This window comes from Micrasema longulum, unplaced genomic scaffold (assembly GCF_059751315.1).
Source record: "Micrasema longulum isolate JH-2025_06_02 unplaced genomic scaffold, ASM5975131v1 h1tg002359l, whole genome shotgun sequence".
NCBI classification, from domain to species: domain Eukaryota; kingdom Metazoa; phylum Arthropoda; class Insecta; order Trichoptera; family Brachycentridae; genus Micrasema; species Micrasema longulum.
In genome coordinates, this window is record NW_028279509.1 from 75,763 (window position 1) to 101,128 (window position 25,366).

The 25,366-nt window shown below is 33.2% G+C and overlaps 1 protein-coding gene across 2 annotated transcripts; it reads right to left on the reverse strand.

The window, feature by feature from the left end:
• On the reverse strand, positions 1-24,182 carry LOC148272358 (poly [ADP-ribose] polymerase tankyrase-2-like). Of its 2 annotated transcripts, XM_088240143.1 has the most exons (7): positions 23,940-24,182; positions 21,713-21,895; positions 11,852-12,014; positions 8,692-8,818; positions 6,808-6,967; positions 3,265-3,348; positions 1-1,035 (listed from the first exon to the last, which is right to left on the reverse strand). In XM_088240143.1, the coding sequence occupies exons 2-7, from the start codon at positions 21,845-21,847 to the stop codon at positions 478-480; spliced, it is 1,227 nt and encodes a 408-aa protein (XP_088096269.1). In that variant the 5' UTR covers positions 21,848-21,895; positions 23,940-24,182; the 3' UTR covers positions 1-477. The 2 variants fall into 2 exon arrangements, with proteins under 2 accessions (XP_088096269.1, XP_088096270.1); XM_088240144.1 differs by lacking the exons at positions 11,852-12,014; positions 21,713-21,895.
• Positions 24,183-25,366: the final 1,184 nt, after the last annotated feature.

A 25,366-nucleotide genomic window follows, 5' to 3' on the forward strand; every position in this document is an offset into this window, starting at 1 on the left:
TTGACATAATATTTGTCTGTGAAGTTTTATTTACAATGTAATTGACTTTTATTAAATTAAATACAACAAATGAATACAATAAACAATACTGATTGAACCTAATCGTGAAATTTGGAATAAATTTGTAGTCACATTGTTTTGAAGACAGCCGGAATCAATGCTGGTCTAAGAAATTTTAAATTTAGTTTCTCGGTCGTTGGTGGCGTGTCGTGCTTTTGTATTGGTAGGCCTGGCATCTAGAGTTACATGTATTCAGTGTTACATGCGCCCATAAAACTTTGAGTTGAATATTTCTTTAAAAAAAAAACTATTCCCGCGACACTAAAAATAGCACTTTACATTCGATAGCACAATTATTCAAGCCTTCTATTCAAAAGACAGATTGAGAAAGTTCCTCGATTTGCAATCATACCACCAAAAAAAGTAGCCTAATTTTGTTAACTTTAAAAAAAAACAAATAACGTAAAAAAATTAAAATCAATTTATTCTACAAGTTGGAAATCTAATGAATAATTCGTCATCATCGACGTCATCGGAATCATAATTAAATCTGTCATCGTCGGTATCGTTGTGAGTTCTTTCATCTTCATCATTGTCATCGGTATAATTGTGAGCTATTTCATCTTCATCGTCGGAATCATTGTGAGTTCTTTCATCTTCGTTATTGGCATCGGAATCACTGTGAGTTCTTTCATCTTCATCATTGTCATTGGTATAATTGTGAGCTATTTCATCTTCATCGTCGGAATTATTGTAAGTTCTTTCATCTTCGTTATTGGCATCGGAATCACTGTGAGTTCTTTCATCTTCATCATTGTCATCGGTATAATTGTGAGCTATTTCATCTTCATCGTCGGAATCATTGTGAGTTCTTTCATCTTCGTCATCGGTGTCATTGTGAATTCTTTCACCTTCGTCATAAGAATCATTGTCACTATTAGAATGAGAATAATTCGCATTATATGAACCGTCGTCAGATTCCTCATCGCTGCTATCCGCATTTTCTTCTCTGCTGGAATCTTGAAAATTTTCCGACTGCGAAAAATTATTTAAAAAAAATTAATTGAGGACACAGGTGGAAAAACAACCCAACCCTAGAGTAAAAACTCATTCTTATTAATATATTACAACAGAGATGAGGATCACTTTAAAGGAGTTAATAAAGAAGTCTAAGCATACACAGGGCTTATGACCTGTTATTGGCTGGTTTAAGTGGCGACTTTTCACACTGAGTATAATTCACCATTCTGCCTATATTTGAACATCTATATTCCTTAGATTCTTCCATCTGTTGACGTTTGTAATAAATTCACCTGGTCCAAGTATAAAAATTCAAAAATATTTTCAGGCGTTTCCTAGCATGTTGATGAAATAATCCAATAAAATGAATCTCACCCGCATCAATAAAGGTTTCAGCTCTTCAGCATCACAAATGCCTAGAAGGCGAATTTGTTCAGCAGGGTGAATCTCACCCACACGATGAAAGTTTTAGCTCCTTTACTTCACAAAAGTCAATAGATAGAAGCGTTGAGGAAATTTCGATGTTTGAACATTGGCAGAATGGTAACAGTGTGTAAAGCGGCCATTTAAACCAGTCAATATAAGGTCATAAGAATACGCTTCTCCTATTTGGTCTCCATTCTACAGGACTCATATTGACCATATCGAGTCTGTCCAACACCGTTTTCTAAGAAAAGTGGCATGGTTGCTCAGATTACAAAGAGATAATTATTCCTATTTTGAAATGGAGCAATCTCTTAATCTGTCTTCATTGGAGAGACGTAGAACTGAGATGGACCTAATATGCATTTTCAAAATACTTAATGCTTTAAGTGATGTCCCATCTCTGATGCGATCAATTTTTTTTCATGTTCCCAACCGTGTCACCGGAAGTCAAAATCTGCTGTTTATAAAATCTTCTAAGAGCAACTTTGGTTTTTATGCCCCAATGTCCAGAATGTGTAGATTAGTCAATTCTTCACACGACTTGGAATTCTTTGGGATAGATCTTTTCGCTTTTCGTAGATCTCTTTGCCATTAACACAATGTGGGATGAAAATGGATTGATATGGTTTATTTATTTAATACAGTCTTTATATAAAACAAGGTACAAAAGAACAAATAAAAATAGTAAGACCAATTACAGATTTCACACTAATGAATGCAGGAGGAGAGGGGAAAAATAATTGAATTCTAAAAAAGTAAAAAAAAAAAAATAACATAAAAAGTACATATAAAGGAGAAGACATTGTAAAGCTACTCTACTTTCCTCCCCCTCTCTCTGCTTCCATGAACATTTAAATTTATTTGTAAAAAATCACAACCAACAATAAATTATTAGATGCAGGTAGTAGAAGTAAGTAAGTATAAATAAGAGTTGAAATCAAAAGCTAAAATTAAAATCACAAGTAAAAGTTAAAATTAAAATGAAAAATTTAAATTAAAATTAAGTCAAAAGTTTAAATCAAAAGTTAAAATTAAGAATTAAAATTAAAAAGTTAAAATTGAAAGATAAAATTAAAAATCAAATTAAAAGTTAAAAGTCAAGCAGGCGATAAATTTAAAATGTCTTTAACAGATCGGATAAAATTATGGAATTTACAATTTTTATTTTTTATTTTAATAATTAACATTTAGCTCGATGTCTTATATGTTTATCGTGTTTATGAATATTATGTATAGCATTATTGTTTTGCCCTTGTTTGTCTTTGCTACATAGTTTTATGTTCTTTTTGTCCAGTTTCTTGCATTTATGTTTCTTCATGTAACTGTTGTAATTGGCCTAGGCCGTATGCATAATACATTAATAAATAAATAAGCCCTATTAATGCCTAGACTTGCATATTCTCATCTCAAAAATGCTTTCCCTCTCTGTTGCAACAAATTTAGATCTAAATAACTCCCTATGAAGGAAATCCAGCCGGTCTGCAAACATTCTGAGTAAAGATTGGCCTACATGTTGCCAGGTAATCGGCATTTACCATTTTCCTAATACATTTAAAAAAAAAATTAAAACAGCTACTTTACACACTGCTTAACGTGTAACATTCCCCATTCTGTCTGTATCGGAACATCTATATTCCTTCAATTCTTCCATCGATCAGCAACTCAATATCAGAAAATAAGAATCGAGTCGGGGTAAAGTGGGATTCGAACCTCGGACCTCTGATGCGTGAGTCCGTAACTCTAGCCACGGGACCACAACCCGATTCTGTGGTCATCAAATGTATAAATATTAAAAAATAAAAGTTTTTAATACAGTACCTCACTGAAACGAGACGCCGCCGACGTACAGTTTGATTCGTTCGGGTCAACAAGTTTGTATGTCAGTAAATACTCTGGAAAAGCCTGTAGAAAAGTATAATAATATTATATAGTAATAATTAAGCTGGTGAGCAATACGTGAGGGTTGATTGATATGCCCCTGGAGCCTTATTTATTTACTCATTATAATATATGGTACGGTCTTAGCCAATTGAAAGTATTTATGCAGAAATCAGCCGGCCATAGAAAAGTAACTGAGATAATAAAACTTAGGTATTATTATTCATAATCATTTAGGGTGGCACGAACAGGTTAACGAAGTTAGTCGTAAACTTTATAGCAGTTTGCACTTAAAAGATTACAGAATTTTTTGCCAATTTATGTTAAGCAAACATTAGTCCAGAGCTTACTTCTTCCACTCCTTGACTACGCGGATGTATGTTATCCAGATGCTTTGTATTTGTTATATCTTTAATTTCGCAAATTTGACCACATAACCGAGTATCGCACGCAACTACACTGGCTCAGTATCAGGCATAGAAGAAACATTCACATTCTATCACTTCTTCACAATATTTTAAATAATCCCACTTCGCCTGTTTATCTGAGAGAGCTCATCCAACCTCTTTCACAACAGTAACAAGAGAACCCTTTTTATACCCAGTCATCGCTCTAATTTTCTTGCCGAAGAAATGTCACTATCTAAATATTTAAATTGTTCCTTTTTCCTTCTTCTTTCCTGACCATCCCCTCTCCTTTCTTCATAATAAAGCGTTCATTTTTTTTACATATATTTATTATTGTTAATATTTGCTTTTATTTTTTGTATAAAATTGTAAGATTCAATATGTCCATGTATCTATAATTTTCTCAAACTGAACGGTTTGGGTAGGTAGAAAGAAATTGCCTTAAGGCAATATGAAAGACATAACCCCCACAATACATCACATACAAATAATATAATCACTAGATCCTCAACACATAAACAACTTAAACAAATACAAACTAATACCACTTTCAGACAAAGGGATTTTGAGTATTATTCAATTAAAATCTATAACCTACTTCCACTATCTATTAAAGCAATTAGTAATGAGAAAATGTTTAAAAAGGCTATAAAAAAATGGATAGTGGAGCTAGGTAGAAGTAAAATGGATTGTCTCATTCGCCCATACCAATGCTGAATCAACTGCTCCACAATTGTATGGCTATTGCTAGGTTTTTGTTGTTTTCATTGTGTGTTTTGTAGTGTTTTGTAATATAAATAATATAGATGTATATAAATACCTTGTTTTTAAAACTGTCTGAATATTTGTTTAATTATGTTTGTTTTTTAAGTGAGTCTTCTTTGTTTATTCTCAAATGTAATAAAAAAAAAATCTAAATTGTTAAGTGTCCTCGGCACGGGAAACCCCAGTGAGGTCACATTATTTTTATTATTAATTTATAGTTTGTAAGCGAAAAATATGAATAAATAAATAAATATGCCCGCCCTTATATGTATATTTATTGTATATGTATATAAAGTGTCAAATAAATAAATAAATAATAGCACTTTTGTAAAAATATCGAATAATCAAATCTACACAACATTTGGAATGTTTTTTACTTTGACAAATGATCCATAATGCATACATTTAACCAGCTAATAGCAGGCAAGACAGCATTTGTCGGGTCCCTATATATTGTTTCTAGTGCAATTTGATCCTTCGGGTATTTTGTGTGTGTTGTACTTTTATGACAAAACAAAATGTTTCACTGAGACACAGCAACATTTTTCATTTATTGTTGGATCAATATGATATACAACAATATCAATACCTATTCGTTAATCGGAATTATAAAGCTTAGAATTATCGGCTAATCTCGCTAAACAATGAAAAATGTTCCGTTCTTTACATAGGCCGAAATTTCAAGTCCATGCGATCATTGAAAATATTATACTGTTCTCTTGTAAGAAGTAATTTAGATTTAAATTCATCAATATGGTCACCCTGCTATAAAGTTCATGTTTATAATATAGAAAACATTCAACACAGTTGAGGAAATGTGGATGTTCAAACATCGGCAGAATGGTGAATGTTACACAGTGTGTGTAAAGTGGTCACTCAAACCAGCCAATGACAGGTCATAAGCCTAGACTTCCATATTTCCTTCTCGAAAATGTTTTCCCTCCGTTGAAATAAATTTAAATATGAACAACTCCCTAGATCCAGGAGGAAATTCAGCCAGTCTGCAAGCATTTGGACATACTCAAACATGGTTTATTTTTACACGAAAATTGACCCTAATTACAAAACTCCCTAAAACAGGCAGAATATAAGGTGCAGACCCCCCTAAAATGTAATCAACCAATCACAACGCTTGTAGATGATCATTTGAAGTAAAATCCAATATGGCGTCCAAAACTTCATTCTTTTGAAATCAAGCAAAAACAAGCAATGTTAATTTCAAAAGCCTCTAAAATCAAATGTTACTCGCTAAGCCCTTTAAAACAAATTAAAAATATTTTTTAATTAATTATCTCAAAAATGTATAAAAAAAATAAGTTTTGAACATCACATAACTGCCTTTTAAGAATATGCTGATGAAAAACAGCAGGTTTTATATGAAAATTTACAAATAACATGTTTTTCGTTTTATTTATTTATTCATTATGGATAACTTATATAGCACCATTTTCGTAATAAAATACCTCAAGGGCGCTTTACATGGTGATTCTATTGTTAAGTTAATTTAATTGAAGCTTTTAAATTTGTAATTTAATTAAAATAATTTATTTTGTTGTCACATGCTACGGATTTATTCAAATGATTTAGAGAACATCCATAACTCAAAAACATTTAAAATCATTTTAGGGAGTTTAGCGATGAGGAATTCCAGCCCAACCCGGAATTGAATTTTTAAAATGTTTTCGTGTACACGTGAATATTTAAAAATTTTGGAGTAGGATGAAATATCTCAAAAACGCACGCAAAAATAAATAAAAAATGTTAAAAATAGTATTCATTTTAAAATCGTAAATAATGACGCCACTCCCTACATCTACGTGTAGTATTTCCGGTTTCCGCTTTAAAGCCCTTTCAACGTTTTGACCATAGAAAAAAGAGTATAATTTGCATAATTTGACATTTCAACCAGAGATTATGTCAACTTTCTAGGTTTTTCTAAATCGAAACGTTCGTAAAAACAACCATAACATAGAAATGAGCAAATTACGATCAACTAAATGAAGTAAGCAAAGCAATATTCCGTAGATTCTTGTCAGGTCAGTGAAAGTAAGAACGCCAACCGTTTCATGACGTCACTACTGAAAAGTGACACACTGATTACAGTCATTTGGCGCGGTATTTAATAAATGTAACTTTAAAAAATCATATCTTTGTAAATAACGCACAAATATATATATATATATATATATATATATATTTGCTTAGTTAAATAGTACGCTAATAGAAAAATAAATAAATTCGAAAACAGTGGAATTCCTCATTAGACGCTACATTTGTTCGTTGGCCTAAAGTTGCGCGGCGTTAGCTATACCTGTTCGCCCCTGTAGACGACGTATTCAGGATACATCAACCCTTGCGGCGTTGGTTCGCCAGTGATAGAATGGTAGCCGGGGGGAGCGTGCGATAGCCCGTTTTTTGGGAACTTTAAACATTTGGTCCTACCGAGCAGAACCCTGCAGAGAAGCATCTGCCTGAAAGATAAAAAAGTTTTCGTAAAAATTCACGATCATCAGGGTGGTGTTCAGCGTCAAATTACATAGTTTAAACTGATATAACTTTTGAATGCAAGTAGTGACGAAGATGCGGTTCGGGGCGTTCAAGTTGCAGGTAGAGCAAAGTGCCGCCACTAAACTTTTGAATGCAAGTAGTGACGAAGATGCGGTTCGGGGCGTTGAAGTTGCAGGTAGAGCAAAATGCCGCCACTAACCTTTTCAACACTAACATCATTTGCGTAATATGTAGGTGTGTATTTATTTTATTTTTTATATTTTTTTATTTATTTATTTAAACGCCTTTTAGGCTTTTACATTATTTTACATTTTACATTCCAATTATGATATATAACAATTGTGATATATATAGGAGATAGATAACAGCACGTCTTGCAGCTACAGAGCGCATAGACAATAAGAAATCTAGCCCCTATTTACATTTTTATTTTTAAAAAAATATTTGACAATGAAGTTAAGAGTTTAATTGATACTTAAAAAAAACGAAATAAAAAGCAAATTTCTAAAATTAGAAGTTAGATAACAACAAGTCTCGCAGCTACTAAGCGCGTGGACGGTTGAAATTCTAGACCCCATTTACTAAATTTAGATATTTGATAGTTGGTATCATTTACATAATATGATAAAAATAATATGATAGCTAACATCACAAAAAGTCTTGCAGCTACAAAACGCATCGACGAATGGAATTTCAGCAACATAAGAATGATTTTAAAAAGTTAACAATTAAAAAAATAAAAGAACACAATGATAATACATTGCGCAAAAAACTAGTAAGTATGGCAATTAGTGAACATGTAACAGCACAAAAAGTAAAATATAAAAAACTAAACAAAGATGGCATTCCTTAACTTATTATTAAGGTTAACAAGATGGTATGCAGTTTACAGGATCTATTGTCCTTTTCCTAGTAAATAACTGTAAACATATTTGGTTCACATTTGGCTGTCCCCTGGGAGATGATAGTAGAAAACGCATGTATATGTTAGTGTATGTTTTATATGTGCGTTCATGTGTGTGCGTGGATGGCTCGGAGTGTACATTCGGTATTTTTATTTATTTTAATTTATTACCTCCATGGAAAACGCAAATGTTCACAATTATTCTTTTCTCTCTTGAAATTCTTATTTATTTATTTTTTTGTCACAATTAATGTTAATATTAAATAAAAAACATTAAATTTGTTAAAACTTAACGATAGAAGAAAAATTCTAGGCCTTTGAAATTTATTCAAAATTGTAAATTCAATATGGGATTGCCCTGAACTATTATCTCTCTTCAACTTCAGGGTGCCTGGAAGAATGACTAGGCAGGTGCCACCATTTTGTAGCAACAATTCACGGACAGTGTATACTTGTAATGCCGTATTAAATAGACTTCATGAAATCGGCAATAGTTATTCCCACGTATCTGATATATTTAGTGTAGGGTATCGTTCCAATAGAACAAACCTTTTGAACTTTTTCAAAGATGGTGAATGGTGAACATTTAATATTTATATCTTTTGTTGTGTTTATGAAAACTTAATTGGTCTTTTTATGTTAAAAAATTGTTGTTTTTAATACTTATTATGTAGGACTGTATGTTTTCTAAATAAAATAAAATTGAAAAAAAAATCTACACTAATCAAATCTAGCAATAGCAGTGCTTTGCCGGGCTCAGCTCGTGAATAATGCCGTATTTACCTTTCGCACAAATAACAACTCCGGTCTCTATGACGTCGACAGCCATCTCCTCCTCCGACGCCGTAGACGTATTGGTTACTTTTGGAAGAGTGCTCTGCGAAGTATATCCCGGCTCCGAACATGCCCTCTGGAAAATTAAGCTCAGATTACACTCGGATGTCATTCCCGAACCGCCGCGTCACACCACCGCGACGGTGTAGTTGAAGATGAATTCTCTGGAGCGATTGCGAAGATACACTACCGACCCCCCACCTTCAAGTTTTGGGTAGGTACACATAGTAACACATAGCTTCATTATTTATTTATTTATTTATTTATTTATTGATTTACACGCCCAATGGGCTTTTACATATTTTAGAAATTACATTTAAGTGCAGCAGTGAAACATGAGTATGTAAATTTGGTTAAAATAAAAGATAATATAAGAAAAGCTAAAAGATACAATAATAAGTAAAAATCAGGAAATGTACCAACATAGGTATATGGTACATAGAAAAATATTTAAAAAATTTACATATGAAAACATACACGCATACATATACATACATATAAGTTTATACATTATTAAAGAGATACATGAGAAAAAGAAATAGTAAATAAAGAAAAATATTAAGAAATTTATGACGTCATAGGTGTACAGTAGGGTGGGCTGATATTTTTTTTTCCCAATTTGAAATGAAAGGGGACTAAAAAGTTGCCTTTTGGATTACTCGGAATGCAAAAAATCTTTAAAAAAATATTCGATACTACTTTTGGCCTTCAACCAGAGCTTGAAGATTTCGAAAAAGTCGATTTTTTGCGCTAAACCGACTCTCATTTCGTAATTAAGTAAGAAAATCAGTCCAGTCAAATTTAAAATGTGAATGAAACCTTATTAAATAAGCATCTATGGGCGAGAGTTGCTCTTTGTTTTGTAATAAATGGGTAGCATTGTTTTTATGATTCATTGTTTTCGTCAATATTAGCCAGGCGCTCAACGGAATCAGTTCCGTGGAGTGTAAACTTTTTGCATTTCGGTAGTTTTAAAACGTGCTCGAATTTGCAATGTGATTAAGTTATATCTTTGCTAACAAAAAAATAATCTTAACAATACAGATAATAAACAAAATGTTCAGACAGTGATAAACTTCAAACCTCGGTTGAGGGCCAAAAGTAGTATGGAATATTTTTTTAAATAATTTTTACGTTCAATGTGATCTAAAATGCAACTTTTTAGACCCCTTTCACTTTGATCTCTAAAAAAATTAAAAAGCCCACTCTAGTGTACAGTAATAAAAAAGGGTCGCGATGTCACCGATAATGTCCGCAGGCAGGGCGGGGGATACTTACGGGGGTTAGAATCTGAGAAAATTTGCAAGTTCAACATTTCACTGTTTCGGAAACTCCAAATGAGAATCTCCGGGTAAAACATGGTGAATCATTTATCATTTATTTATTCATATATATGTACATTACAAAATAAAATATCTTAATTCATACACATAGAAATAATTAGGTAAAATTAGGTATATATAAAAAAAACACATTAGTATACATAATATCCAAAGAATAATATGTTAAAAAAGTAAGAGAATCTTGTAACGAAAAACTCCCTCAGAGACGTGAAAAATATCAATGTCCAAAGTGATATTGTTCAACATAGAGATAGCCCTTCCAACAGGTCCTGTATATTGGAATGTGAAACAGTCTATGTTGACGCTGTCTAAGGTAATTATCAGGAACATAAAAGCTAATGCTCCGCATAATTTCAGGGTTGTCAATAATACCGCGCAACAATCGAAAGAAGTGCGTTGTTAAATACACATTCCTTCTAGTCTTCAAACTGCTGTAACCGAGCATACCCTGGAGGAACTCAGTGGGGTAAAGCCATGGATAATATCCGCACTCCCTCATGTAGAGGAACCGAAGAAATTTCTTCTGAACCCTCTCCCCCATAAGAGAGTACTTCAACTCAACTCAACGTCCCCAAATCATCGAGCCACTCTCGAGTCTACTTCGCACCAACGAGTTATAAAGAATTCTCAGTACTCGTGTACTACCGAAAACCCTGGCAGTACGCAAGACGAATGTTATATTTATTTGTGTAGTATATTTTCCACCGGCGATTGATTTCCAAGTTTGCAAATTATTTTTTGATTCTATACACTTTGAGCACCGGCCGAATACACATAGAATTTCCCCTGTGCCCGGCCCATTTTTGTGAAATTTCATACTTTGTGAAGGGTTTCTTAAAAGTGTCATAATTATGAAAATACTAGAAAATAAATCAATTAAATCTTCTCAGATTTATTTGAAATAATCAAATCAGTAATGTTTGTATGATACATGATACATCGCCTCTGTTACTTCAATACTTTTTATATTCAAACCATTTATTTATTAACAATATTTTGAGTTTGTCAGCATACAAACAGCTCCCCAGGGAGTTGAATCCAGTTCTTGTCTACAAAAGTTTGGACAAACTCAAAACATTGTAGATAAATCCACCTGGTCCATGAAGAAGTATAAAAATTGAAAAAATAACATTTTCAGGCGTTGCCTAGTATGTAGGTGAAATAATTCAATTAGATGAATCTCACCCGCATACATAAAGGTTTCAGCTCTTTAACTTCACAGACGAAAGAATCGAAGGAATTAGATGTTCAAATATGGGCAGAATAGTGAATATTACACAGTGTGTAAAGTGGCCACTTAAACCAGCCATTTACAGGTCATAAGCCCTGTAGATGCCTAGACTTCTATATTGCCTTTATTTATTGTTAATTTGCCGCATACCTATGTTATAATTTCTTATTTAATTTTTCTTCATTATTTCCTTATTTTCTGCTGATTTTAATGTATGTATCTATATTTTCCATACTGTGTTCTGGTATTTTGTTTCATTATATTTTTTTTATTAATATTATTTTATACTTTGTCAAAGGCGTAAGCCGTCGAAATAAAATAAATTGTCAAAACTTGAATTGGGATTTATTGAAGTTTATAATCGTTTTTTGAGCACTTTTTGTTAAGAAAGAAACGCGGACTAAATTTTAGAGGTAGATAGAGATAGTATAGAAATTAAATGTACTGTTCCGATATGTACAGCTGAAGATAGCGTTCATAATCGCGGCACACGGGTGTAAGAGGTGTAAGTGTAAAAAGCATTATAATAACTTACTGTTAGAAGCATATCTCTCGTCGAAGCCACTTTTCAGTATAGCCGGCAATGCTGCAGATCCATGAAAAAGTATTTTCTCATTATGTGATCCGTTGTCTTCATTTATCTCCTGCTTTCTGTTCTGGTACCGCTTCCATAGTTTTTTGTTATGTATTTTCTGAATCTGAATATTGTTTTTTGATTAATTTCTGAATCTGAGTACTTGACCCATTATTTATTTATTCATATTTTTTCTCTTACAAACAAAAAATAATGAAGTCTCGCCAAAACACGAAAATGGCTCGACAGATTTACGTGCGGTTTTTTGCAAAAAAAAATCATTCTCGTACTCAAAGTTTACAAATATCTATAGGGTGTTCGGCAGAACGCTGAACATACGAAAATAGGGAGTAGGTGTGGTCATTTGCTACCTACTCAACGAAGCCACTTTTCAGTATAGCCGGCAATGCTGCAGATCCATGAAAAAGTATTTTCTCATTATGTGATCCGTTGTCTTCATTTATCTCCTGCTTTCTGTTCTGGTACCGCTTCCATAGTTTTTTGTTATGTATTTTCTGGATCTGAATATTGTTTATTGATTAATTTCTGAATCTGAGTACTTGACCCATTATTTATTTATTCATATTTTTTCTCTTACAAACAAAAAATAATGAAGTCTCGCCAAAACACGAAAATGGCTCGACAGATTTACGTGCGGTTTTTTGCAAAAAAAAATCATTCTCGTACTCAAGGTTTACAAATATTTATAGGGTGTTCGGCAGAACGTTGAACATATGAAAATAGGGAGTAGGTGGGGTCATCTGCTACCTACTCAACCCTAAAGATTTGACCTAGTCCTCAAGATTCTTTTTATACGATTTTTTTTTTGTAATTTTGTAATTTCGTAACCTTCACACCTTTAGCTCCAATATATAGTTTTTTTATGGGCAGATATGATATCTTTATATTTTTATTAGAATTTTAATGGTTGGTAGATCTTTTTGAAATAAATACTTTTTCCATGTTATTGCTAGAAACAAAGTTATGGACTCCCAAACATAAAAGAATAGTTTTAAAAAAATTTAAGGCTCAACTTCGCGTTAGATTTTTAAAAAAAACTAAGAATGATGGAAGACTTTTGATTTTTCCAAAACATCTCTAAAGTATGAGCTTTCTAACGATATGTAGTTTGCTTTGATATCTTCTTTGGAACCAGAGTTATTTGTTATTATTTACCTAACCTGAAATGACTCGCCTACAATCTGTATTGAATGCCGCAGCGAGACTTATTTTCGGAATCTCTAAGTTCAGTCATATCACTCCCCTACTTCGGGAACTACACTGGCTACGTTTTCCACAGAGGGTTGAATACAAACTCTGTCGGCTTATGTATAAGTCACTGCACAACTCGGCTCCGGAATATCTAAGGGAACTATGCATTCCGGATGAACTAGCTGACAGGCGTCTCACGCTTAGATCAGCTACGTCTACGGCGAGAGGAAAAGTTATTATACCTCTACGCAAACAGCGCACTAAATTTGGTGAACGCGCATTTGCGGTTGCAGGCCCTATTTTTTTTATTTTTTTTTAAATCTTAAAGTAGGGCCCACATATCATACATATTTTTATGTGTGTTCTTATAATAACATTACAAATATATTTAATTTATAAATTGTTTATCACATATGTCTTGACCATTATTTTAAATTTTGATATGTTTTTTTCTTCATAAATATTTTTTTCCATTTCGTAATACTTTTTAATTGCTTTAAATAAAATGGAATTTTGTGACTTTGCCTTTTTCCTAAATGAAAGTCTAATTTTGTTCTTTTCTCTAGTATTGTGATCGTGTTCACGCTGGTTCCGATCAATTTTTTTCCAAAATTCTGTTTTTTTATTAGAGTTTATAATTTTATGAACAAATATCATTGTATTGTAAAATATTCTTTGTTTATATGTTAATAATTTCATTTCATTTACCATCGACTTTACCCTCGTATATCTGTTTTCTATGGCATGGAATGCTCTCCCAGCAGAGGTGCGAGGCTTTGAAAGTGAAGTGATGTTTCGGAAAAAACTTAAAACCCACTTGTTCTCTAAATCATTTGAATAAATCCGTAGCACGTGACAACAAAATAAATTATTTTAATTGAATTACAAATTTAAAAGCTTCAATGAAATTAACTTAACAATAGAATCACCGTGTAAAGCGCCCTTGAGGTATTTTATTACGAAAATGGCGCTGTATAAGTTATCCATAATTAATTAACTGGACCGGACCATTTCGACGAAATTCGACTAATGTGGAAGGTTAAATGTTTTGCGAAATTTATCAATGCAAAGGTGAAAATAATTTAACGATCAATTCAAATCTGGTAATTTTTATTTAAAATCATCAGTTAAGCTAGGGTTTCCTAGGACAGCGGTGCCCGTATTTTAACGGCCGTAGTGAACGGTGATGCATTGGACAGCCGTCGTAAAGGTGATTAGATAGTGGTTTCCTAGGAAAACGGTGTTAAATGGTGTTAATAACAACGTTTTCCTAGAAAACCACACTCTAGTCACCTTTACGACGGCTGTCCACTGCATCACCGTTCACTACGGCCGTTAAAATACGGGCACCGCTGTCCTAGGAAACCCTAGCTTTACATAGTAAAAAACTTCTTTTTTTTTCAACGTTTACGCTGCTACGCAGTTTTTCAAGAATCTAATCAGAAATCTTATTATTCATACATTTTAAAAATATTTTATCGAATACGTTGTTTTCCAAACACACTACTGCTTTAAAAATTAATAGCAATTCCAAGAAAAATCTTCCATTTCATAAATATCTAATTCAAGCCCAGTGGAGTGAGAAAGATAGACAATTCGTGCCGCAAATATACAATTTTCGTACAGCGGTTGTAAACCCTTTCTTAATTGAAAATAAAAACAAACAAAACTGATCTCGTACAGCAATCTCAAGTTGCATTGTTTGAATAGTTATTATTGAAACGAAATAATAATGATGGTTTTTTGCTGATTGCGGGGCAAAGTGCTCTGTTATATATTATCAAACCTATCACTTCCATCAATGCATGCTAAACAAAAATTGTGTAAAATATATCTTGAAATTAGTTGCAACAGAGAGAGAAAACATTTTTGCCAAGGAAATATGGTAGTCTAGGCATTTACAGGACATATGATCTGTCATTGGCTGGTTTAAATGACCACTTTACACACTACAAAATATTCACTATTTTAGGGGTATGTTTACACATCCACATTCATGACTATTTTTACATAACCTCAACTCTTCCATCTGTTGACTTTTGCAAACTAAAAGAGCTGAAACCTTTATTGATGTCGGTGAGTTTCACCTGGATAAATTATTTCACCTAGGTAATGCCTAAAAATACTTTAAATTTTTTATGCAAGTTATTTTAATCAACAATATTTTGAGTATGTCCAAATGTTTGTAGGGAACTATTTAGATTGAAACTTAAAAGTAACCGGTAAATGTACTAAGAAGTGATATTATTTCTTGGTAGATGTTATAATATAATTTTAATTTAAAAAAATAATGTTTTTGTAAAACTGTCTCACAAATTGATATCTCTTCTAAGAAAAATATTCCGTTTCACTAATAGCTAGTTCACGCATACAAAATATATCATTCAAAATGATAACGGATAGTGAAAGTGATAAAGAAATAATAGTACCTCACCGAGAAACTCGGAGGCTTAGCAGCTAAACCTATTCCGAAAGTGAATTAGTAAATTACGATCATTTTTTAAGTGATAGTGATAATAATTTATAATATGACTCTTACGAAGAGCACGAAATCGAAGAAGCTTTTTCTAAAGTATTTTTGGATCAATATCGAGCTGATATACCTCATTTACGTTTTGTTTGTAGAATAGAGTTTGTATAGTAATAAATACGTTTTGTTAGTAGAGTAATAATTACTACCTAATGAACAGCTAAAACATTTGAATTTCCCATTGCTGTGGGCACCCATTATAATAAATGAACAAATGATTTTTTTAATATTCAAACGTCTTAATTGACAATCATTAGGTTCCATGGTAAATTATTTTTATGTTTTATGGCTCTTTAATTATTTGTTTATATTCTTAATTATGGGGTTTTCCGGTGATAAAGGGACCTCACTAGATAAGAGTTATTATATTAAAAGTAGAGTATTTAATTAGTTATTCATTACGGAAGTACATCAATATTTTCTTAATTATTGGATCGGGTTTAATCGCGGGAAAAACACCGAATGCAATTATTTTTTTCAAATATCATATAAGTGATTAAAAAACTAACTATTAGCATTTATTTATTTTTCATTTGACTGTTTTTGCAATGTAAAAAAGTTCACTGTTTCAGGTCCCGACTAGCTAGAAGTTTCCTGTGTTTAGTCGTTTCTCTTTTCTTAAAAGCACTGCGAATTTAAACATCATAAGTAAATTTATAATGAGGATGTTTAGTGGTTTAAAAAAAATTGTTATTAGACAAAGCTTTTTTAATTTTTATGTATCGTATTATCAGCGCTACGATCTTATAAATTTTTGTATTTCTGACATTAACCCACGTGTGACGTCGCAAGTTCTCTTCCGCTTCTTCTCGGTTAGTTCTGTTAATTGGTCCATTGACAAATCTTCCACAATCTTCTTATCATTGGTTGATTAACCATGAAGAAGCGGAGGAAGGACTGGACGTCATTCAATATAGTTCGTTTTTATTTAAACATTTTTTATTCATTTCAAGAAACTTTGCTGTACAATTTAATGCTCAAATTTCAACCGCGCGTAAGAAAACATTTTTTGTGTTAAATTTTCCGTGGGGCTGAAATAGGTACGAAACTAAATGATAACCCGTCGAATAAGTAATTTGTATGTTTTGAAAATGTTTTATACCACTGACGGTTAAGTGCAACAAGCAGTTCCCGAATTCATTTACCCTTTTGGGGATTATGACGTCAGCATTAGTCTAGTTGGAACTTTATGATAGGGATTAACAACAACGATATATCGTTGTTTAGCAGTATAAGGGTTCAGTTTTACTTAAATTGACGTCCCTCGTTCGCTATGCAAGCTCTGCATCGGTTTCTTATTTCGACTGTTGTTGTTCGCAGTAGCATCTCCTGTTTCATCTTCTCGAACGCAGCATCGATACGTCTTATCAATTCTTCGCGACTGTACACTTCAGTGGTGTAAACCAAATCCTTGGCTCTTCCCCAGACGTAAAAGTCGATAGGCGTGAGGTCTGGCGATCGCGGGGGCCAGGGAGTTGGACCACCCCGACCAATCCATGCGTTAGGGAAAACAGAATTAAGGTACTCCCTTACAGCTGAGCTCCAATGAGCTGGGCAGCCGTCATGTTGAACTACTATAGTAGCATCTTCCTGGAACACTTCTTTCACTAAATCGGGTAAATCATTTATTAGAAATTCTAAATAATTAAGTTCATTGAGATTGTCTGGTAAATAAAATGGACCTATTAACATATTGATGATCACTCCTGCCCAAACATTGACACTGAATCTTCTTTGAAAAGCCCTTTGTCTTTTTACGCATGGGTTTTCTTCCCGTGGTGCCCAGTGGTGTAAGTTGATAGCTAACTATCCCCTCCTTGTCAAATGTAGATTCATCAGTCCAAAGAATTTTCTTCAAAAAGTTTGCATCGTCCACATCGGTATGGAGCAAATGACGGCAAAAATCGACACGTCTCCCGAAATCACTATCTTTAAGACCTAGAACAAACAAAACAAGAATTGGTTTCACTACTTATATATTTTTTTATTATACTACTCTTAACTAGATTCAGCAGTTTAGCCATAAAAGCGTATGGCCTCATTATTCACAGAAATATTAGGACAAACTATCTGCAGCAACTACCCGCGAGAAGATCGGCACTGACTACCTGCTTGTGTAGTGTAGCTAAAAAAACATACCTTGAACTGGTGTGTAGTGGAAAGGATGCCATCCATCGTGCCGGAGAACAGACCACACTTTCCATATTCCTAGGCCAAGTGCTGCAGCTACCTGTCTAACACTTTTGGTAGGGTCCGCTTCAAACTCGGCAAGGATTTGCTCAAGGGCAACATTGTGTTCTCTGACGTTGATCCTCGGCTCTTGAAACTGTAGGTTGCCGGTTGCCCGCAAACGCCGGTAAGTATTTGCAAATGTTTGGTGACTGGGCACTCATCGGTTGGGATATCGTTCCTGATAAATTCGACGCGCTTCACGCGCATTGCAGTTAGCGCTTCCATATGCTGTTAAAATGTCCGCATATTCCTCATTGGTAAAAGAAGTCATTGCACTAACAAACAAACTTAACAGGGATAACAATAACACAAAGCGAAATTAACGAAAACAAGCGTAAGCGCAAAGAGAACGTTAGATCGTAGAGACAGTTAAGTCTCGACTAAATAACAAGGGATCCTTTGACTCATGCGTTTGAGACGTAGTCGCCGGCTGCTCTCCGAAAATGGAAGAGAGAAAAGATTCAATATGAGTGTGCTAGAGTGAAACATTATCATTATTACCACTTTGAAAGAGAGAAAAGATAGCCCTTATGACTGCGCAAGAATGATAAAAAAATCTACCAGCTTTGTGATTCCAATCCCAGTAATAAGCCGTTTCATTATTTTCACCTTTGCATTGATTTGCATTTTGCAAAACATTTAACTTTCCAAATAAGTAGAATTTCGTCGAAATGGTCCGGCTAGGTAAATAACAACAAATAACTATGGTTCCAAAAAAGATATCAATGCAAACCACATACCGTTAGAAAGCTCATACTTCAGAGATGTTTTGAAAAAATAAGTCTATCATTTTTAGTTTTTTTTTTAATGTAACGCGAAGTTGAGCTTTAAATTTTTGTAAAACTATTATTTTATGTTTGAGGGTCCATAACTTTGTTTCTAGCAATGACATGGAACAAATATTAATTTTGAAAGAACCTACCAACTATTAAGATTCTAATGAAAATATAAAATAATCATATCTGCCTATAAAAATTTTTAAATATAGTAGCTTAAGGTACGAAAGTTACGAAATTCCAAAATTTAAAAAAAAAATCGCCTAGGTCAAATCTTTGGGGTTGAGTAGGTAGCAGATGACCCCACTTACTCCCTATTTTCGTATGTTCAATGTTCTGCCGAATACCCTGTATATATATATTTCCATATTATTTATATAAAATGTAAATTTTGTGGGACATTTTCTACGAGTTATTATGCATGGGATACTGGACTTGTATACATTTATGTACTTTTTGGGTATGTAACATAATATGTATATATTGCTTCCCTAAAATCTCACCGCACGCCCCAAGTCCTTAAAATATAGCTCGATTAGAATGACCTTAGTCAGAAAAAGTGACGACATAACTTTGTAGTAACGTTGAAGGAGTTATGTATATTAACACACGAAAAATCATTTGTATCTAGCGTGTTTTTTATTTTTTTAATACAATGCTCGATACATAAATCAACATAAATATATAAAATCAGATTTGAAAATAATAAAAAACCAAAATAATCCTAATTATTAACGACGTTCTTACAAGGTTACATTATTTTGCAAAGGCGTTACAGATGGGACAAGTCGATCAATGTAAATTGATCGAATAAAAAAATAATTCATTTTATGTTGTTCATGAAAAAAAGTATAAATGTCTTATTTTTTGGTGAATAATTGTGTTATAAACAACACACTGTAAAAGGGTTGTTTTTGCGTTTTTAAATCAATTTTCGAAAACAGAGTTTCATGATTGCATGAAATAACTGATAAAATCGATTTGATCCGTGATCTATAATTTCCCATCACTAATAACATTAGTTTGAAAGCTGTCATTCTAATCGAGCTATATTTTAAGGACAATAATAACTGCCCTCGAGCGTGGCGGTCTTTCACCACCACTTCACGGGTTACAATAGGCAGACTCGACATAATACTTAGATTAACAAATTACAACAGAAATGAAGAACAGAAGATAAGATAAGAAGATAACAGAGAATAGAAGTCTAGGCATTTACAGGGCTTATGACCTGTCGTTAACTGGTTTGAGTGGCCACTTTACACACTGTGTGACATTCACCATTTTGTCATAAGCCCTGTAAATGCTTAAGCTTCCATATTCCTTTCTCTAAAATATTCTCCATCTCTGTTGTAATTTGTTCATCTTAATGGACCCTCTAGGGGGTGAAATCCATCAAATCCAAACATTGTAAAAATGTAGTTAAAACACAGTAAAAATGTAGTAAAAACAGAAAAAAATTAAGCAAGAACATAGTAAAAACCAAAGTAATAAATATTGTGAAAACATAGTAATTTTTTTTTTTTGTAAAAAACATTTTTTGTTTTGTCTACAAACATTTAGACTTAAGTCCTTAAAATATAGCTTGATTAAAATGGCAGCTGACAAACTAATGCCACTAGTGATGGGAAATTACTGATCACTGATCATGTACCGATCTAATCGATTTTATCAGTTTTTTAATGCAAACATGAAACTCTGTTTCCGAAAATTGATATAAAAACGCAAAAACAAGCCTATTATAGTGAGTTTACGACAATTATTCACGCTTAGGTATTTACAGGGCTTATGACCTAATGGGTAAAATGGTGGAATTGGAATGGAATTCGTCCTTTCTGGACAAGCCCCAAATGCTTTAAACATTTTTTTTACATGATATTATATTTATTTATGGATATAGCCACTCCATAGCCCACAGCCACGTTCCGGATATAGCCCGCAGGCACGTCCGGAGTGTCAGTGTATTATTTATTTATACATAATTGTACAAAATTTCACATCAATTGTGTAAAAATTCAAAAGAAATAAAATATAAAAAAATTAAAACATACCTACATCAATGAAACGCAAAAGGATTTTCAAGAACAATATTTTGAGTTTGTCCAAATTTTTGTAGACAACGACTGGATTCAACTCCCTGGGGAGCTGTTTACAAAATATTGTTGATAAATTACCTGGTCCATGAAGAAGTATAGAAATTGAAAAAATAACATTTTCAGGCGTTGCCTAGTATGTAGGTGAAATAATTCAATTAGATGAATCTCACCCGCATAAATAAAGGTTTCAGCTCTTTAACTTCACAAACATCAACAGATGAAAGAATTGAATGAATATAGATGTTCAAATATAGGCAGAATGGTGAATGTTACACAGTGTGTAAAGTGTCCACTTAAACCAGCCATTGACAGGTCATAAGCCCAGTAGATGCCTAGACTTCTATATAACCTTCTCTTAAATGTTCTTCATCTCTGTTGTAATATGTTAATCTAGTATTTTCAAGAAACTAAAATTACAAACTTATACATGAAACATATTCCTCAGCTTCCTGTCTAGTCTTTTTAGCAATCCATTTATGTACTCTAGCTTTGAAAATATTGTTTTTCATTTTGTTCGCCAATATGTCCTTATTTATAAAGTTGTATAGCTTAGGGGCCAGAAAAGTATAATGTCTTTGTCCGTAATTTGTTTTTTTCTTTGGGAGCAGAAGTGTTGTCTTTTGTCTTTGCCTAGTGTCGTAAATGTGTTGTCCATCATTATATCTGTCAGGATTTTGATGGAAATGTCTTAAAATTGTCTTTATGTATATTTGTCTTATGTCTAGTATTGGAAATTCTGTAAAAAGTATGTCTGTAGAGTATTGGTAAGGCTTTTTGTGCTTTTATCAATGGCTCTAATGTAGTTTTATATGTTCCTCCCCATCCTATTATTCCGTAACTAATAGTTGATTGTGCTGGAGCATAGTATACATGAATTAAAGTAGCTTTGTTTAGGATGTTTCTAATGTTTTCAAATAAATATATAATTTTTCTTAGTTGGGTTGTTTGGTTGATATTACACTAAACTTGTACTCACAGAAATTACATTATAACTGCTGAAGACTCCTCCAACAGACTTTTTATGATTTCGTACAGACAATTGCATTTTGGAAACAATATCCGAATACTCTGCATCGTGCTTATTAAGGAGTAAAAAACTCGTCTCATTCATTCTGCTTTATGGTTGCAATACTTTTGTAAACTTTTTGGGAATACTTCGCTGAAAAAAAAACGTTTTGTCAGTAGAAACTTGATTTTACATCAAACTTAGTGAAAATATTGTCCTGGGGCCTTGTGTTGGAAAGGTGTGCCATTTTGTCTCTCACTCGACAATAGTCGACTGGTCATAACCATTGAAATATTACTTATTAATAATAATACATATTGATAATAATACAAACAAGAGTCAAAGGCTGGCTGTCACCATGGCTGTAGCTCAATCACAAATAACTATCGACGTGCGTAAAAACATGCTAAGCATTTGAGCGATCACAATGAACAATAATGAACGTGCTTAAGTTATCGCAGTCAGAAGTCAACGCGTGTGTCTGTTTGTTTTTCGTTTTCCTCGTAAATAAATACAGTTCACTGGCGAAAAATCAGCGTTTACTATAAAAAATAATACAATATATTGCATTTGCAAAATAGTAAGGAGTATCTAATACAAAAAAGTAAAAATTAAATTACAATTACTATTGCGACCGCTTTTCTTGACATTTTGCTCGCCAACCGCTGGCTAACTGCAATGAATAGCGTGATAAATAATAAATAAATAAATAAAAATAGCAGTTTTGGAATATTTTCCATATTTACACCTGTGAAATTCAAATATGTGATTGTGCAGCAGGATTATACGTCGCGAAACGTAATTATTTTGACATTTTATATTAGGTGTTCACGGATGTTGCATTATGATCCCGAATACGTTAAACAACCATGGTGAGAAATTGTTATCACGTCGCTTATTAGCACGTCAATAGTTATTTATGATTGAGCTACTGGTTAACGTGTATATCGATAACTGGATGAAAGAACTGAAAGGCTTAAGAATGGGAGCGAAAATGGGTTATTCAACTGTCAATAATTGTCTTCTGTATGCTGATGATGCCGTGCTTCTTGCTAGCAGCAACGAGGAACTGCAATTCTCGCAATTTCTCTAAAATGACATAGCTTCAGTATGACGTCATAGTTGAAGATAAAAGTCTCCCAACCAAAGGTATAGTATCGATACCCCCACCATCAAGTTTTGATGTAAGTACATCATTTTATACCGACGAGTCTAGAACCCCTCGACACGTTTATCTACGCATTAAAAGTGTCAAAAATTTTGTTCCACCGAGTATTTTTTCCTATTACGATTTATTTAAAATTTTAATCGTTTTAAGGTTGGCACTTTTTTTTAAAAAAAGACTATTAAAAATATGAGAGATAAATAAGTAAGTTTTGAAGTCGAATTAAATTCCGACATAACTGTCACATTAATAAAACGAACGCCTAGATGTGGAAATAATGTTGCTAAATTCTCTCCTATTAACAAATAAGAGTATGTAGGCGTCAAACACAGATTACATGCGTCAGAAAGTTACCACTCTAAAAAAATAATTTAGTTATTATATTTTTTCCATCTGTTTTACTATCTTTCCGAGTGTATGTATCGAGACGTTATAGGAGCCGGCTTTGTAGTCGATTGGTAAATACATACAGAAGATCGTTAAGCGTACCGTCTAGGTGATTTCCAAAAGTCATGCAAAATTCATGTTCAAGCAAGCATTATTTGCTTGAATTGGGATTTGTTGGAGTTTAAAATCGCTTTGAAGTGAGAACTTATTACTACAGAAGTCTATTTAAAATGAAAATGAGAACTATTTTAAATGTCAATGACGTAAGGAACGCGGACTAATTGTTTGCGGTCATTCCATTGGCTTGTTTTAATCATATGATGTCGATATGACAAGTAGGTAGAACATATCGAAGTAAGATACAGATAGTACAGAAGTTAAGTATACCGTCTCGATATATACAGATAAAGATAGCGTTCATAGTCGAGGCACTGGGGATATTAAAGAGCTCGCCTCCTACCTAATAACCCGACGCTTTACGGATCTGGGCTTGGAGAGTGAGATTGAGCAAAATGTAAACTCTCGCCTTCCACACAGTCGCCAGGCTCTTTATAGACCTGGGTTCGGAGGGCGAGAACTATTCACCCCCGTATTCACTGGGTCCCCACCCATTTTAATATTATTATTTTCATTTATTTTATTTACCTTTTGATCAACGCCTTTGGTGAGATTTTAATTATTTTTAAGCATAGGCGTGTTTTGAAACCGTTTAGCACAAATTAATACGTAAGTAGATTTGACATGGAAAATCACTAAGTTAATAAAATATTAATTTTAACATACACATTTTCACTACACTGTAATAATTCACTCTTGCACTTTTAATATGTTTCTTTTACTAGGAGTTTTCTTTAATAAACGCAATTGCTTTTTGACGGACTCGAAACTGAAGTTGAAAACTTAGAGATATCTCTATGCCCTAGTACAGATGGTATCGACAATAATCTTTTTCGTTCGAGAAGAATTCGTTCGGCGCCGAAAACGAATGTCAAGGTTTATCCAGTTATACACGACACCTCGTCGTGTGTATAGTAGTCGAACTGTAGATAGGGGTGGCTCTGCAGCTGCTATTGTCCGGCTATCTCGGATAGATAGAAGATGTAAAGTTAAGTATTTCACTGTTATCTGGTCTCCGTATTATGATGTTCATATCAATAATATTGCATCAGTTCAACATCACGATTTTTAAGAAAGATAGGCTGGAGTTTGTGCTTATCCAGACACCAATATACGTATAATGAGTTAGAAACTACCTTAAATATATCTTCTCTTCAAGACCGTCGAAATAAATCCGACCTTCTAGTCCTATTTAAAATTCTCATTTCACTCTTTGATGCGCCTAAACTACTGAGCTCGATAAAATGAAATATCCCAACTAGAAACCTCAGACAAACCTTACTCTTTTGTACCGATAATTATTTTATTTTATTTTATTTTATTTTATTGAAATAAACGGCACTTAGTGCCTTTTACATATAAGTTACAAATACTATAGAATAGAACTATCTATGGTTTTCATTGCCCTATGTCCAGAATTCTCAGGTCTGCCAACAAACATACCAGTCTTGATTTCTTTGATAACAAGTTGTCTTTTTTCAAACGGTCACTGAATCAAATTCAATTAAAACCACCCCTCTCCAGCTTAAACTCCCGCCGACTCCACTATATACCATTGTGTCTTTCTACTTTCCTTTGTAATAATTTTCTGCGCATAAATATGTCCCTAAAAATGCCCTTTGGCCATATATATAAATATATAAATATCAAAAAGAATCACATAAGTATTTAATTAGAGGACCGATAATCTTAGTTTATTTTACCAATGTCTTTTACTACCTTGACCGTCTAAGATACCACCACTGGTGTGAGTTCTCTATGAAGTATCACTGATCCGATGTCGCATAGGCCCCAGGAGCGAATCGTCAAAATAAGCGATTATACACAGCCTTCCATTATATTTGACTTTTTATAGTAAAATAATTGAGAATATTAGAAGCAGACTTGGAAATCTCCATTGAAAGAGTTCCTCAGATATTTGCGAAAAACTTTGAAAAAAGGATAGTAAGATTTCT

What these genes read in the sequence shown, in the direction of transcription:
- LOC148272358 (XM_088240143.1), bottom strand. Translation starts at nt 21,847, where the DNA reads ATGAATGAGACGAGTTTTTTACTCCTTAATAAGCACGATGCAGAGTAT. An exon ending in AGTTGTTATTTGTGCGAAAG is followed by an intron (nt 6,968 to 8,691) that starts GTAAATACGGCA and finishes TTTATCTTTCAG; the next exon opens with GCAGATGCTTCTCTGCAGGG. An exon ending in TCGTCTACAGGGGCGAACAG is followed by an intron (nt 3,349 to 6,807) that starts GTATAGCTAACG and finishes ACTTTTCTACAG; the next exon opens with GCTTTTCCAGAGTATTTACT.